Genomic DNA, 14,792 nt, shown 5'->3' with positions numbered 1-14,792 from the left:
ACTAAATAAATGTAATGCATTTTAATAAGTCAATATAATTACATATATATTTAAATAATTTGTAACTATTCAATACTCATTTTTCTCTATTATAATACGTATAAGTAATTAAATGATGCTCTACAAAATGTGAACAAAAACAATACATAAATATATGCTGTACTTCTATACTGAAGTTATAAATTTGTAACTATTCATATAGTCGAGATAATAGTCATTATAAAAATATAAAATTATAGTGTATTTATTTCTCATTTGTTCTACGTTTTTATGACATTTCATTTTTACATTCAAGATTGCCAGCTACTGAGAAGATAATATTGACCGATAGTGTTGCATCGTCAGGATGAATATTCTTTCAAAGAACGACATTTATAATTCCCCGCTATAATAACTTACAATCAAATATTTATCTCCGCTGTATATATAATTACTGCACTTGTATTTACTTATTGTAATGACACATTAATCGCCAACCACACCTGTAATAATGAATTAATGACTTGGATGTTAAAACTTCAATGACAACGGTCATCAGTCATACCTTTGACAAGGAAGGGAGGCTAATATTTTCTTTAATAATTAAATAAAATAAAAAGTTTTTCTGACAAAATTTATTTTTGTATTTTGGAGAACATAATTTCAAGTTTTAAACCGTGCTGTTAAGGCCTTTGTACGCCATGGATTGAGAATGACTAATCATTGGTGAATAATTTCAATAATGTTTTCCCAATTCGAGAACGTTTGGATAAAAACATTAAATACAACATATTCCAGGTACCGCTTTAAGAATATGGTTAAACACGTAATTCAGAAAAAAGTAATACAACATATTCCAGACACATGTTATAAAAATATGGTGAAACATGTACACATACTTTATTCAGACAAATTGTAATACAACGTATTCCAGACACTAAAATACTTTTAAGACTATGGTGGAATATGTACACAATACAAAAGTCTAACAAAACGAGGGGATGTTTGGACCAATGACCAGAGTGGTAGGTACTGTCTATATCGCCTTGGTGAAAGCCATCCATTCAAGATCGAAACATTATCGTTTCTTAAAATGGCAAAAGTCCAAATCTGAATAGTCAGGCTCTTCCCAATCTTCCTGTTCCCCCATATCCTTCCCTTCCCTGCTCGCTTCAGCCACACAAATATCCCGATGGAGGGTGCCACGGCCCCACTAGCTCCGGACATTCGGGAATCACGTGCGAAATTTGCATTAAAAGGCAAGAATTAAAACTTTTTTCAGAAAATATTTTCAAGGGAACCATTTTTTTACCTTTATTTTATTTTCAAGATTTAAGCTCTCCATTAAAAATCAGATTTAAGGCGATGCACTACGTCGTGTAATATTTTTAATTGAACCGCTATCAATAACAACCCTTACGTAGATGGCGATAAGGTTTAAATTCCCGCTTAACACCATCCGCCTGTTTTGATTCATGCAAGAAAAACACATGGCCAAAAAGTGCCTTTTATTTTATTTTGTGGATGTTCAGGCATAAATATTTAATTTTTTTTGTATCATTTTATAAATAACTTAATTTGCCACATTATACAATAAAATCATAACCGAAAATGGGTTCGTAAGTAGGAGATTTTGAACTTTAAAGCAGTTTTCATAGGCCTTATACATTATTTTTTTCTGGGCTTATAAAAAGATTTATCTAAAAAATACTCGATTGTTTCAAAGGCCAAGATGTATTCTACTCGCCGTATTTAATTAAAGCATCTGAAACATTTCTAGGCGACCAAATTTTCAAACCAAAAACACATGATTTTGCATTACTACGTTTGGCATCGCCTTAACAGGTGTGTAATAATATTGTTTTAAGGTAGAGAGCAATTGCGGTTAGTGCAATGAGGCTAAAAAAGTAGAGGAGAAAAGGGTAAAAATATACACATATCCATATATCCAAAATATAACATAACTTCAATTTAAATTTTCTCAATTTATGTATTGTGTAATTTCAAAAGTTACTTCAATTTAATTGTTATGTTATAATATGCTCAAAATACCATGTAATTAGGTTCTTGTCTCAGACGGTGTAAACTTGTCTATGACACGAAATAAAAACTCTTCCATTTTGTCAGCCTTGCCAAGCACGTTGTTTCATTCAGAATCTAATTAATGTCGTATTATTAATAGTTACTCATCAATATTTTCTTATTTCACTAGGACTGGTTGTCTTTATGTAACTCATCATTCCAGTGTGACGCGGCCGTCCACCGTGGATTTCCGCTCGCTCAGCAAACTAAGCAACGCAGTACAGTAATACATTTGTGAGGCAGAGACCAGTCCCGCTTCCGAGAGCCGTTCATTTCATGTGGGTGGAGGGGTGTGGAAGTCGCATGAAACCATAGACATATGAATATTAGTAGACCTGCCCTAAGTGATTAAAAGCGTATTATCCCCACTCCCCATACCGGTTCCATTGGAGCCGGCTGTGCTCGCGTATGGCCTCAAGTGAAATTTGAAAACGTGACGTCATCATTCTTGTGCGAACTATGGTCGAGGCATCATCGGTTCATTTTACGAAATAACACGGCAAAATGTTGACTTGTGCTATGAAAACTTGTAAAAATAGATGTGAAAAAGAGAATAAACCCAATTGTCTTATTACATTCTATATATCCTTTTTTTTTCTTTATTTTAAGCATATTCACATCGTATAATATGGATCAGTTGTAGAAACATATTCTATCACATCGAGAAACGTCTGGACGCCAAACACAAAGCTGGTTGGTTTGCTGGGAAGTAAATTATGAACATTTATAAAATTGTCTTAACTAAATACTTAAACGAAATATTCGACTCTGAAAATAGAAGAATTTTTTTGCCGAATTTGGACTTCGCAAATTTGTTCATAACGTGGCGAGTAATTTGCGCTCCCATGTAAAAATGTCTATTCATTCAAAAGCAGATTTTACTTTTAAGAACTAAATGGTGATATTATAATGCGAGATGCCTATTTACTGTCAGATTGCTTTATTGACGAATCGCAGTCAGCTTTACCCCCTTCGTTCTTCAACAGTTGATTTTACCCCTCGCCATTATCTTCTCGTCTATTAATTCCTATGTCTGTGCATGAAACGGTAGCTGACATGGTCGCGCGTTGTTTAGTATGAGGCGCGCCGCAAACTAAGAACACTTCCGAAGTTGAAGTTTCAGTTTGACGGGGTCTATCTTGTGTTTGTGTCTAGTAATTAACGTGTTATTATTATTATAATTTTTACGTAGGTAATAGTTTGCAGATATAATGCTTTTAAAAATGTTTGTGTCTTCGCACTATTTGACCCCACAAACCGCCACTGTTAAGAAAGATAATATAAGTGGCTGGACTAGAATACTAAAATAATATACATGTCTCTATGCATGGCCCTGTAGATATGCATTCTATCACGCAATTGTATTTACTATACAAGACTAAACCTACATCCGTTAATAGATAATAATTGCAATGTTACGATGTTTCCAAAGGCAAGGACAAATGTCCTTATTTCATAGAGTTATGAAAACGATTCACGTTTGTGCATAGTATTGTGCAGAGTATTTAAACGGGGTAGGCAGTAGGAAAACAGCGCATTTTTAGCTTTAAGGCGAAGCTTAGTGCCAAATCACTATTTTGATTAATCTTTATAACGAATTGGTGTACATTATGAAAACCAAAAAATATGTTTTAGTTTAATTGAAGGTTTTCCTATCGCTTCGCTTGAGTAGAATACAAATAAAAAAATAAATTAGTCAATAAAAAATATAAATGCAAATTACTACAAAAAATATTTTCTCAATAGAAATGTATGAACGCATAAAGGAAGCAACTTTTAAAAAATATAGTTTTATAGCTAAGATTATCTGTGACATTTTCACTTGATTAACTTTTTTGCTTTCTAATAAAATTATTTACAACATAAGTAAAAACCAGTTTTTTGCTTGAAATCGAACGTTTCTAGACTTCGTTTGTCGAGCGATTTTAATGCCTATTACCTACGATATAAGGTATACCAAGAATATACAATTTTTTGTCTTGTAGCTCCCTCTTACTAGACGTTTGATTGGGATGGATTACAGATTTTTTATTTATTTCTTTCATTTGCGAGACACACCTTTTACAGGGTTTTCCAATAAGAGGTGTTATTTTGATATTCAATCGTAAAAGATCAATGGTTTGGTTGCTTGTGTGGCACGTAGCGCCGTCTTGTTGAAAGTAAACGTTGTCCAGATCAATACCATCTAATTCCGGCCATAAAAAATCATTAATCATCTCTCGATAGCGCAATCCATTCACCGTAACTGTTGCTCCAGCCTTATCTTCGAAAAAGTAAGGTCCAATGACTCCGCCGGACCATAAACCGCACCAAACAGTCACACGTTGAGAGGCTTTTCAACAATAACTCTTGGGTTTTCCGAGCCCCAGATGCGACAATTTTGCTTGTTGACAATGGGCCTCGTCACTCGAGATGATTTGCATTTGATTCACTCAAGTTAATTTTAATAATTTAAATGCGTTGTTGAAGCGTGTATCCTTCCATTTTTATTAATAACGTAGTTTCTACTTGTCAAATGTTAAAAAATAACAGCTTTAAAAGTAACATCTACCGAAAAAGCGGGCTATTCAAAATAACACCTCTTATTGGAAAACCCTGTATATTTATTTATCAAAAAATTATACACATAATATATTATATTTTTGACATATTACATAAGTTACATTTGACATATTACATATTTTTTATAACAAACTAAGTGTTAATGTATAATGTTATTAATAGCAGCCCAATTGAGAATAACTCGTTTTAAATGAGAGATGAAATATCCAAAAAAAGCTACATTTATGCAAATTACAACTCAATTACTGGATAATATATGTTTTTAAGAAAGCCAACGTAATATCAAGGACAATCATTTCGTTGATGAAATTTTAATAATTAAAAATAATCTTGTAATAACAGTAATTAATATAGGTACCAACAAATGGCACTGATTCCTACATTTGTGATTTTTACCAAAAAGTTCGATCTTTTTCGACACTAAAACAAAAGAGTCCCTTGAATGCGCATTGCGCACATGTGTTCATTTTTGGTTAGAATACAATCCAATTTTTTTTTAACATTATATGTTCTTCATTTTGCATACTGTGAGTAATTAAGGGTGGGCAGTGCTTATGTACCTAGGTGGAAAGCACGTTTTAACCTAATAGGTTATAAGCACAACCATGTTTCCTCCACTGCATTATAACAACAGTACTAATTGTTAAGCTAAGCTGCTCTATATATATATATGCTGCTATGAAAAAATAGCTGTTTCTAATTTTGAAATGTTATGTTAGGGCGGTCACTTGATTCGTAGCCGGAACTTCGCGCGTATTTTGGTAGGTGGAATGCACAACCATGTTTCCTCCACTGCATTATAGCAACAGTACTAATTGCTAAACTAAGCTGCTATCTATATATATATATTTCTAAACTAAGCTGCTATGTAAAAAAAATAGCTGTTTCTTACATATATAATAGCCTAATCTGCCCTAGAATGTGGCCCGCGAGGCTTTTGATGTGGACCGCGAGCATTTTTTAAAAAAGGGCTAAAAAAATTACTTACCATTCATTTTCTTTTTTTTTCGCGGTTTTCTTTCACGATGTTTCAGATACATTTTTAAGATATTATTACAAAACCCAGAAATAAGTATAACATGGCTGACAGCTACTTACAAATGAACTTACTTTACTAGAAAGCAGTTTAGACACAAATAAATAGGTGGTAATAAGAAATTAAATGTGTTATAAAAATGTATAACAGCAATGCTAATTAATCTGGGGACTCGCCCACAAATTAAATTACAATTGTAGATTCATCTGCAGGCGCATTTTAAAAGTAAACCATTATTGTATTTGAAGTGCAGTCATAAAAATTCTAGTCACAAACTATGAGCTGCAAAAATTGGAGGAAACCATTTTCGTATTCTTGATGTAGTTTTAATTAAAGTTGGGAACTCGCACAAATATTCAGTCTTAAATTAAAAGCAGTTCTGTCTTCTCTTATATTCTACTCTTATATTATGTTTTATACTTACATTATGTACAAACTGTGACACTATTCTTATATTACGCTTTATACTTACATCATGTACAAACTGTGACACTACTCTTATATGATGCTTTATACTAACATCATGTACAAACTGTGACACTACTCTCATATTATGCTTTATACTTACATCATGTACAAACTGTGACACTACTCTTATATTATGCGTTATACTTACATCATGTACAAACTGTGACACTACTCTTATATTATGCTTTATACTTTCATCATGTAAATACTGTGACTTATATTTTGTTTTATACTTACATCATGTACAAACTATGACACTACTATTAAATTATGCTTTACACTTACATCATGTACAAACTTTGCCATAGAAACTAATGGCAAGGCATGGTCCTGGGATTAAATTTACATTAAATTAAGAAAAAAAGAGTTGCGTTTGAACGGATGTATTTTATAATTTATTTGAATAGATCATTTTAAAAACTAAATCATTTGACGTTTTACACAATATTTCACCAAGCTATTTAATCGTTTGCCTGCAAGATTTCCAACGTTCACACCACTGGCTCCACTGTTAATGTCCGCTAATAAATCATCCATACTTTTAGCTTCATTGGCTTCTGAAAGAGTAAATGGAATTACAACTAGAGCCATCACTAGTCCAAACACCATCTTCGTTTTGCAGTGTTCCCTGAACACCTCTTCAGGGTAGCATACGTTGGGGTCGCAGCCCATCAGGGTGATGTTCTTCTGTAGGGTGCTATAGTAAAGGTCAAGGAGGTCATCGAAATGAAGGTCCAAAAGTTCTTCATCCATAGCCAAGAAGAGCATGTAGGCAATATCAGTAACTGTTGAAGCGAATCTAATCACTTGCCAATCTATCAATATAACATCGGTCACCTTCCCTTCCTGGAAAAGATAAATTAAATTACATTAGAAATTTTATACTTTTTTTAAGTTCTGGTCTTGTAAAACTGTTTCAAGCACAATTTTCAATTAATTATTGTGTTGACAACCATTACTCTAAATGGTTAGTTATCGGTTTTGTAGGGTTTGAAACACGTTTATTAGTAAGATCCAAAATCTTATATTATAATGTTAGCACTTTATACAAAATAACTATAATGTATTGTCACCATGAAACAGGCAGTTGCCTAGTATGATGATTCAAAGTATCCTTGTCTTGTAAACTTCAATTAAATACCACGTATTTTATAAATAAATAAAAAAATAATATGACTTTTTTTTAATTTAATTAAAATCAAATTAAAAAAATATAATTTTTAAGTTCTGCAAGTATTTTTTGGTTTTTGTTATTGTTACAGCTGTTTCGGCTTTCAAGGCCATTTTCAAACTATGGTTTTAGCCACGTTTAGACGACTTATTAATGTGACTTTCTTTCTCTCTTTCTTTCTTTCTCAACCAGATTCAAAGAACATTTAAGATGTTATAATAATAAAAAGCACTTTTTCGAAATTCGCAGAACATCTCTTAGTAAATAATCACGTCCCGCTTGACAACAATGAACTTAAACCCTTGCATATAGAAAGAATGGGCCTTAGATTAAATTTACTTGAGCAATTAGAAATCAATAAAAGAACCAATGACCCTAATATAACATTAATTAATAAAGTAAGGAAAATTATTTATTCCCCGCTTCTAAGTATGTTCACAAAACCTAAACAATATAACACATTTAAATAAATTAATAACTGCTACATCATTATTAAACAATTAAGATAACATTAATGTGGGGAAAACAGACTTTAAAATACCCCCACAGAATATAAATTCTATTGTCCAATTATTTTATCAGTAAATTGGTTTAACAGGTAATAAATCATTTTAAATTGGGAAGGGGTAAAATAGAATCATAAAAATAAGTCGTCTAAACGTGGCTAAAACCACAGTTTAAAAATGGCCCTGAAAGCTGAAACAGCTGTAACAATAACAAAAACCCCAAAAAATACTTGCAGAACTTCATAATTATATTATTTAATTTGATTTTAATAATTTTAAAAAAAAATGGAGTTCTTAGAATTAAACACAAAAACAATAAATATAATAATATGACGACCTCCGTGGTCGAGGGGTTAAGTTCTCGACTAGCAAGCCGGAGGTCGTCTTGTCACTTGTCTCATTTAAGGCGATGTAATATTTTAAATTGAGCCGCTATCAATAACAACCCTTACGTAGATGGCGATAAGGTTTAAATTCCCGCTTAACACCATCCGCCTGTTTTGATTTATGCAAGAAAAAAACATGGCCAAAAAGTGCCTTTTATTTTATTTTGTGGATGTTCAGGCATAAATATCTTTTTTTTCCTATCATTTTATAAATAACTTAATTTTCCACATTATACATTAAATCATTACCGAAAATGGGTTCGTAAGTAGGAGATTTTGAACTTTAAAGCAGTTTTCATAGGCCTATACATTATTTTTTCTGGGCTTATAAAAAGACTTATTTAAAAAATACTCGATTATTTCAAAGGCCAAGATGTATTCTACTCGTATTTAATTAAAGCATCTGAAACATTTCTAGGCGACCAAATTTTCAAACCAAAGACACATGATTTTGCATTACTACGTATGTCATCGCCTTAAATAATATATAGTATATTTGCGGTGTTGTAAGAGTATCTTATGAAGATCAGAGTGGAAGATACTCTCAGTGTCGCCATGGTGAAGGAATACCGTTCAGAATTGAAACGTTACTTGAATTGGCTTTAGCATTTTTTGTTGACCAGATCTGAATAGCCAGGTACTTCCTCACCTTCCTCTCCCCCATTAACTCAACCAACCTTCAACCTCACAACATACAATTAGGGATGCAATGATCTCACTGGCTAACAGATGCTTGAGAGCAGTTGGGACTCTTGTGCAGTATTCACATAAAAAACAACAATCTTTTTAAAGAAAGACGAAAGTTCCCGGGTTACGAATAACCTTTCAATAGTTAAAAAACTCCTACCATCGTTAAAAGCGGAAAATGTTGCTTGTGCAATGATGGAGAACTTGACTGGTAGAGGAATGTCCCAAAAATAATTAAAGCAAAATATGGTAAGTGGTTATGGGATGGAACTTACTTACCAAGATGAAAATTGAAATTTTTTTGTTTATATAAATAATCGCCTGCAATATACAGGGTGTATCGGCACGTACCCGACAAACTTTAACCAGCTATTCCTTAGCACATTTGGAGTAAAAAATGTTATGGGTGCTTTGCTGTCTGGTAACATTTTTTTTAATAAAAAATTTACTATTCATATTTTCACCACATGTCACCAATGTTTTATCCTTTGTCAAAGTTTGAAAACCCATCTGGCAATATTTTGTTTGAGTTTCGTTGAATAATGTACGTACGTACCTACGCTGGCGCGCTTTTACAATCACAACGAAATGGCACGGCACCATTCGTTTCATTTTTAACTATTATTATTTAGTGTGTACGAAAGAGCGAGGACACTTTTTGACACACTTGCTAATAACAGCTGTTGAACACGAGATTCAATGCAAATGACAGTGACGGAGTTTGGATTTTTTATTTATTTTTGTGTTTTTAAGGGAAAAAAAATGTTACCGGACAGCAAAGCGCCCATAACATTTTTTACTCCAAATGTGCTGAGGAATAGCTGGTTAAAGTTTGTCGGGTTCTTGCCGATACACCCTGTATGTAATAGATGGGTTATTTGGATTTGAATAATGTACACCTATGAATTATTTAATACCTAGGAACATCAAGTCAAATTTGAAAATGTCACACTCATATTTGCTTATTAACATCAGAATATCATCATTTAAATAATATATATTACTTTAAAATATCTACAAATGTTTACGTCTCTAGAAATATTAAGTACCCTAGAGATGATATTTCACAAAAATGGCCCTATAAAGATTATCCTAGTATTATTGTAGGAAAAAAGAACAACACTTCAGTGCAATCACGTCATGATAACTTTATATATAGTTATAATTTATATAATATATTATTATTATACAACCATGATAATGCGTTAAATACGAATATGCCACACGTAATGGTAGATAATAATTATTTATACATTAAAAATAAAACATTTTAAGAACGATAAGTAATTGGTGCAGTAAAGCTCAATGTCCGTTTGATACTATAATAATATTTGAACACGATATAACACTTCTCTCATCACTAAATGTATGTGCATACATTTCGTTAGTGTTAATGACACCAAATGAGTAAGTAAAAAAATTTTGAAAATACCTCCATATTCAAAACAAAATATATAGAAATTATGATTGTCTCATGGAATGGAAAACCATCTTTAATCGCATTTGATTGGTCTTTTTTAGATGCGTAATAGATATCAAAATATGACAAAATTACTACAAACTCCCCTGAAAATAATTAGCTTACCGTTTTTATTTTTATTTTATAGAACTCTGTTATATTTATGCTTTATTTTAACTATAAACGATGATTTTAAAACGCGTGACAAACATTATCAACACAGCTAGTTCGAGGATGCCTTCTCATGGCCAACGAGTTGTCCCTTGAAATAGTAACATTAAATAGCAGAACTTTTTATAAATCGTCGATATTATTTTTTTTTTGTTTACATTAATGAGAAAAAAATTTATAAATTCTCAATGCACAGAACAACAAATATATATGACCGCCACATGATTGCTTCATTATAATTATAATATTGCGCATATTGTATAAATATTATGAACTAAATAATAGTTTAATTCAATTTACCGAGATGTGTACAATATAATATTTGTTTTATTTACCTCGTATTTGAATAGCATATTGTTATTCCAGCAGTCTCCGTGGCAAATAACATTGTAAGGATCAGTTAAACTGGCGTCTAAAGAATTAATCAATGGTCTGCCGATATCCTTTCCAAAACTCTCAACTTTTGGTCTATTTTTTGGTTCTATGCTGGAAATAATCGTTTCTATCGTGTGCCCAGCAATTTCTGACATTCGTTCTCCGTAGTTTTGTGAATGGGGAAGTTGATCAGTCATGGAAGAGAATTTAGCAGGATCTTTTTCTTTCAAGACGAATGAAGTAGCGTGGAACCTGGCGAGATTTTTAATGACCAAGGAGAGGTGTTCGAAGTCCATCGACGTCCTTTTATTGTGCATGACGAATCCATCATCAGACAAGTCTTTCATGAGCATCATCTCTTGGAATTCTTCCATGCTGCTTTTGTAGAGTTTGGCGAAAGCGAATCGGTCTTCCGCTGGGATGCTGTACTCTTCTTGTATCTTATCCAGAGTGGGTAAAACATCTGTGTACGAATAAATCTCATTCTTATAAAACGAGGATATGGGTATTGATTCACGAGTACCAGGTGTAACTGGGGCTGTTTTCATAATCAAGTTGATTGTCTTTTGGCCATTTTTCAGTGCTTCTATTTTGATCCTGGTTATTTTTCCAATATAATTATCCCCAGTGAAAGCGTCTTCTTTAAACTTAACTTCAAAATCTTTTAAGTTTGCGTTCTTAGCAATTTCATCGACAATCCTTTGTACATCATTGCTGAGGCTTGATGGAACGCTTTCGCGATTAGTAGTCATCTTGTATAATGGATGGGTGAACGATATAACCGAGCGAGACGAACGAATATTATATTGCAACTGATTGGAGAATCGCCTGTGTCTCTTTTATATAAACGGAAATCACGACGTGGAGCACATCAGTTTAGAGGCACACAAACATAGTTTTATTTTATAACATACATAAACGTATCTTATAAAATGAAACTATTTTTAGCATTGATAAGAGAGATCAGAAGTTTGTGCAGCTTTTGTCTTCCATTGGTACTGAAATTTTAATACGCGTTCAAACCGTTCAGTCAGTGAACATTAATATCTTCAATTGGGGGACCTCAGAAAGCAAAAAAAAAAGAAAGCAAACCTTCGATGCCAACGGCTTGTTTTTTTAGCAAATTCGTTAATGTTATGAGTCGCATTGTATCTCGTCCAACTGAAATGTCTGTGTGAAACATCAAATTAATACATAATTATTTTTTATTAAAACACAAATAACATTGTTTACATCACTTTATTTCGATACAAAATCTCAACATGTTTCATGAACCAAGTTCACTTCATCAAAGTTATAACTTTAGTATACTTGTGCTCCTGATGAAGTGAACTTGGTTCATGAAACATGTTGAGATTTTGTATCGAAATAAAGTGATGTAAACAATGTTATTTGTGTTTTAATAAAAAATAAATAATGCCATCACAAAGTGAAAAGCAGTTAGAAGAAGTTTTCTTCGAAAAACATAATTATTTATTAGCATTTCGTCGGGCGTTAAAACCGTTACATCGGGATCTGGGTCCTGAGTCAAATATCTTACCGCTCTGCCAACTCAGTATGTATAGATATGAACAAAATGGCTGAAAGCAGGATCTTAAACAAATAACAGCTTATTAATTGCAAATATGCGTATGACTATATTATAAAATGATTACAAGATAATGGCGATAAAATATATCAATACATTTATCTTGAGTAGTAATTTATAAATGCTTTCTTTATTTGATATCAAATTTCTTCTTGAATGATTTTCATCAGTGTTTTCATTTATTTTCGAGTGTGTTCGCGTGATTATTTATCGCACTCAATGGAATTATTGTTCGAAATGAGTCTTATAATTCAATTTTCAGCCGCAACCAACTCGTGCGTCAGTTTTTTGTCTTGTAACCGACTTATACCAGTTACTTTACATGGAAAAAATGTAGGTGAGAAAAGATGAATGTGCACAAAAGACATCCAGTTGTGGGTTATAATAGAGTAACATTCAGAGAGCAATAGATTGTGATCTGAAGAGATCTAAATCAGGGGCGGATTAACTATTAGTTAATCTGAACGCGCAAAATCGGGCCCCGCTGTGACTAGGGCGCAATAAAATATATTATTCAACAGATAATCACATACTTTACCACACAAACGTGCTCTCACTTTGAAGCCGTTTCGGACACTAAAGATAAATAACTTGCGTCGTGGTTTATATAATGCGGTGATGCAAGTAACAATATCTAGCTATTAAAAAACTGTTTTTATTTATTTAAGCATTGTTTTAATACTTTTTAAACTGATTTTATTCTCTAATCGTTTAAACGACATTGACGTGGTGATAATTTTTATATTTAAAATTCTCCTGTATTTAGAATTAAAGAATATAATCGAACTTTAAGCTATTTTTAGAGGTTCTGTAAATATTTTTTTACGCAATTGTTTCAAACATTTTAAGATGTTTTGTTTTCTCATTGTTTGGAAGAATAAATTATTTGTTCAAAACATAATATTATTTTCAAATAAACAATACAGAAATTTCTAAAAACTGCTTCAAAAACCGCAATTATGCTGCGCTTGCGATAATATCCCCTTAACTACTTACGTTGTCGAATTACTCGGTCATGGGTACCTTAATACAACACGTTCAAATTTTGTTTTATGATTATTTTGCATTGAAATATTTATTCAAAAATAATTATTATTTTACTAATTATATTTTCAGAATGTACAAGAGAATAAACGGAAATAGATACGAAATGAATTTGTTTAATTCACATCCTATCTACTTATGGTTACCAATAAATGACAACTGTGACTATTGGTATGTATATTGAAAAACGGTGTCAGAAGTACAGTCACTCGCATGCAAACAAAAATCTCTTATTATTTCAATAAATATGTGTAATGCATAAAGCCGGGAATACACATGCCTGTAGCTGGCACACTTGCATGCAAGCTCTTGCACATGCCAGCTACTATCATGTGTATACGCTAACTTGCATGCCTGTACCTGCCTTGCAAGTAGATTGCACAACATTTGATTTACTGGCATGCAAGTTGAGGGAGGGGACGAGGGGGGCTATGAAACCGGCATGTGTGAACGTCGCGTCAGGTACGGGCATGCCAGTAGCTTTTCTCTCATTAAATTAGCCACACATTGTACTGCCAATTGCAATACGATGATATTTAATTCACTTCGAATGTTTTCCATTGCCAAAAAGCTTGAGACTACTCAGTCTCAGAGTGATTTGAGACACGTACTGTCTAGTGACTGGCATGTGTATACGTCTTGCAAATACAGGCATGCAAGGACGCAACTTGCATGCAAGTTTAACTTGCATGTGTATTCTCATTGCGCCAGTAACTTGTACATGCCATTAACATGCATGCAAGCTACTGTTCCATTTTACAGGCATGTGTATCGCCGCCTTAACGTTCACAATAATAAATCTTTTAAATAATTAATACCGTATTTGAGGTTTTTAAAGAAAACAAATTTAAACAGTAAAAAATATGTGTATTTTGAGAATAATAAATAGGTAAAAGCACAGTCATAAAATATAATACAAATCACGAAACAATTGCGAAAGTATAAATAAATGATAAAAAATAGCTTAAAAATAATCAAAACAATCATTATTACTAATTTAGGAAAACAATTTTAGTAATATTTAACAGAACTTAATAAAAACAAGCATTAGTTGCAGAAATTACAGTCAGAAAATAAAATAATAACATCAAAAGTTAAACAAGAACAGTAACGAAACAAAAAATTATAACTTATCTAATAAAGTGCTATCTGAGTCATTTGCGGCGAGAGAAATTAACTGCATATAAACATCATTAATTTTTTTAAGACAGAGTAATGGACCAATAGATTCGTGAGAAAGTGCTTAAACATAATCCTTATTGAAACTAGATGCTATCT

General features: G+C 32.4%; 1 protein-coding gene across 1 annotated transcript; it reads right to left on the bottom strand.

The window, feature by feature from the left end:
• Positions 1-6,499: 6,499 nt before the first annotated feature.
• LOC149425871 (uncharacterized) lies at positions 6,500-11,688 on the bottom strand. Its single transcript, XM_089642021.1, has 2 exons — positions 10,843-11,688; positions 6,500-6,973 (listed from the first exon to the last, which is right to left on the bottom strand). The coding sequence occupies exons 1-2, from the start codon at positions 11,632-11,634 to the stop codon at positions 6,548-6,550; spliced, it is 1,218 nt and encodes a 405-aa protein (XP_089498147.1). The 5' UTR covers positions 11,635-11,688; the 3' UTR covers positions 6,500-6,547.
• Positions 11,689-14,792: the final 3,104 nt, after the last annotated feature.

This window comes from Hesperophylax consimilis, chromosome 2 (assembly GCF_061612785.1).
Source record: "Hesperophylax consimilis isolate HC1 chromosome 2, BYU_Hcon_1.0, whole genome shotgun sequence".
In the NCBI taxonomy this organism is placed as follows: Eukaryota; Metazoa; Arthropoda; class Insecta; order Trichoptera; family Limnephilidae; genus Hesperophylax; species Hesperophylax consimilis.
The sequence above is the reverse complement of the archived record's forward strand: the minus strand, read 5'-3'. Positions and strand labels throughout refer to the sequence as shown.

What these genes read in the sequence shown, in the direction of transcription:
- LOC149425871 (XM_089642021.1), bottom strand. Translation starts at nt 11,634, where the DNA reads ATGACTACTAATCGCGAAAGCGTTCCATCAAGCCTCAGCAATGATGTA. An exon ending in ATATGCTATTCAAATACGAG is followed by an intron (nt 6,974 to 10,842) that starts GTAAATAAAACA and finishes TATCTTTTCCAG; the next exon opens with GAAGGGAAGGTGACCGATGT.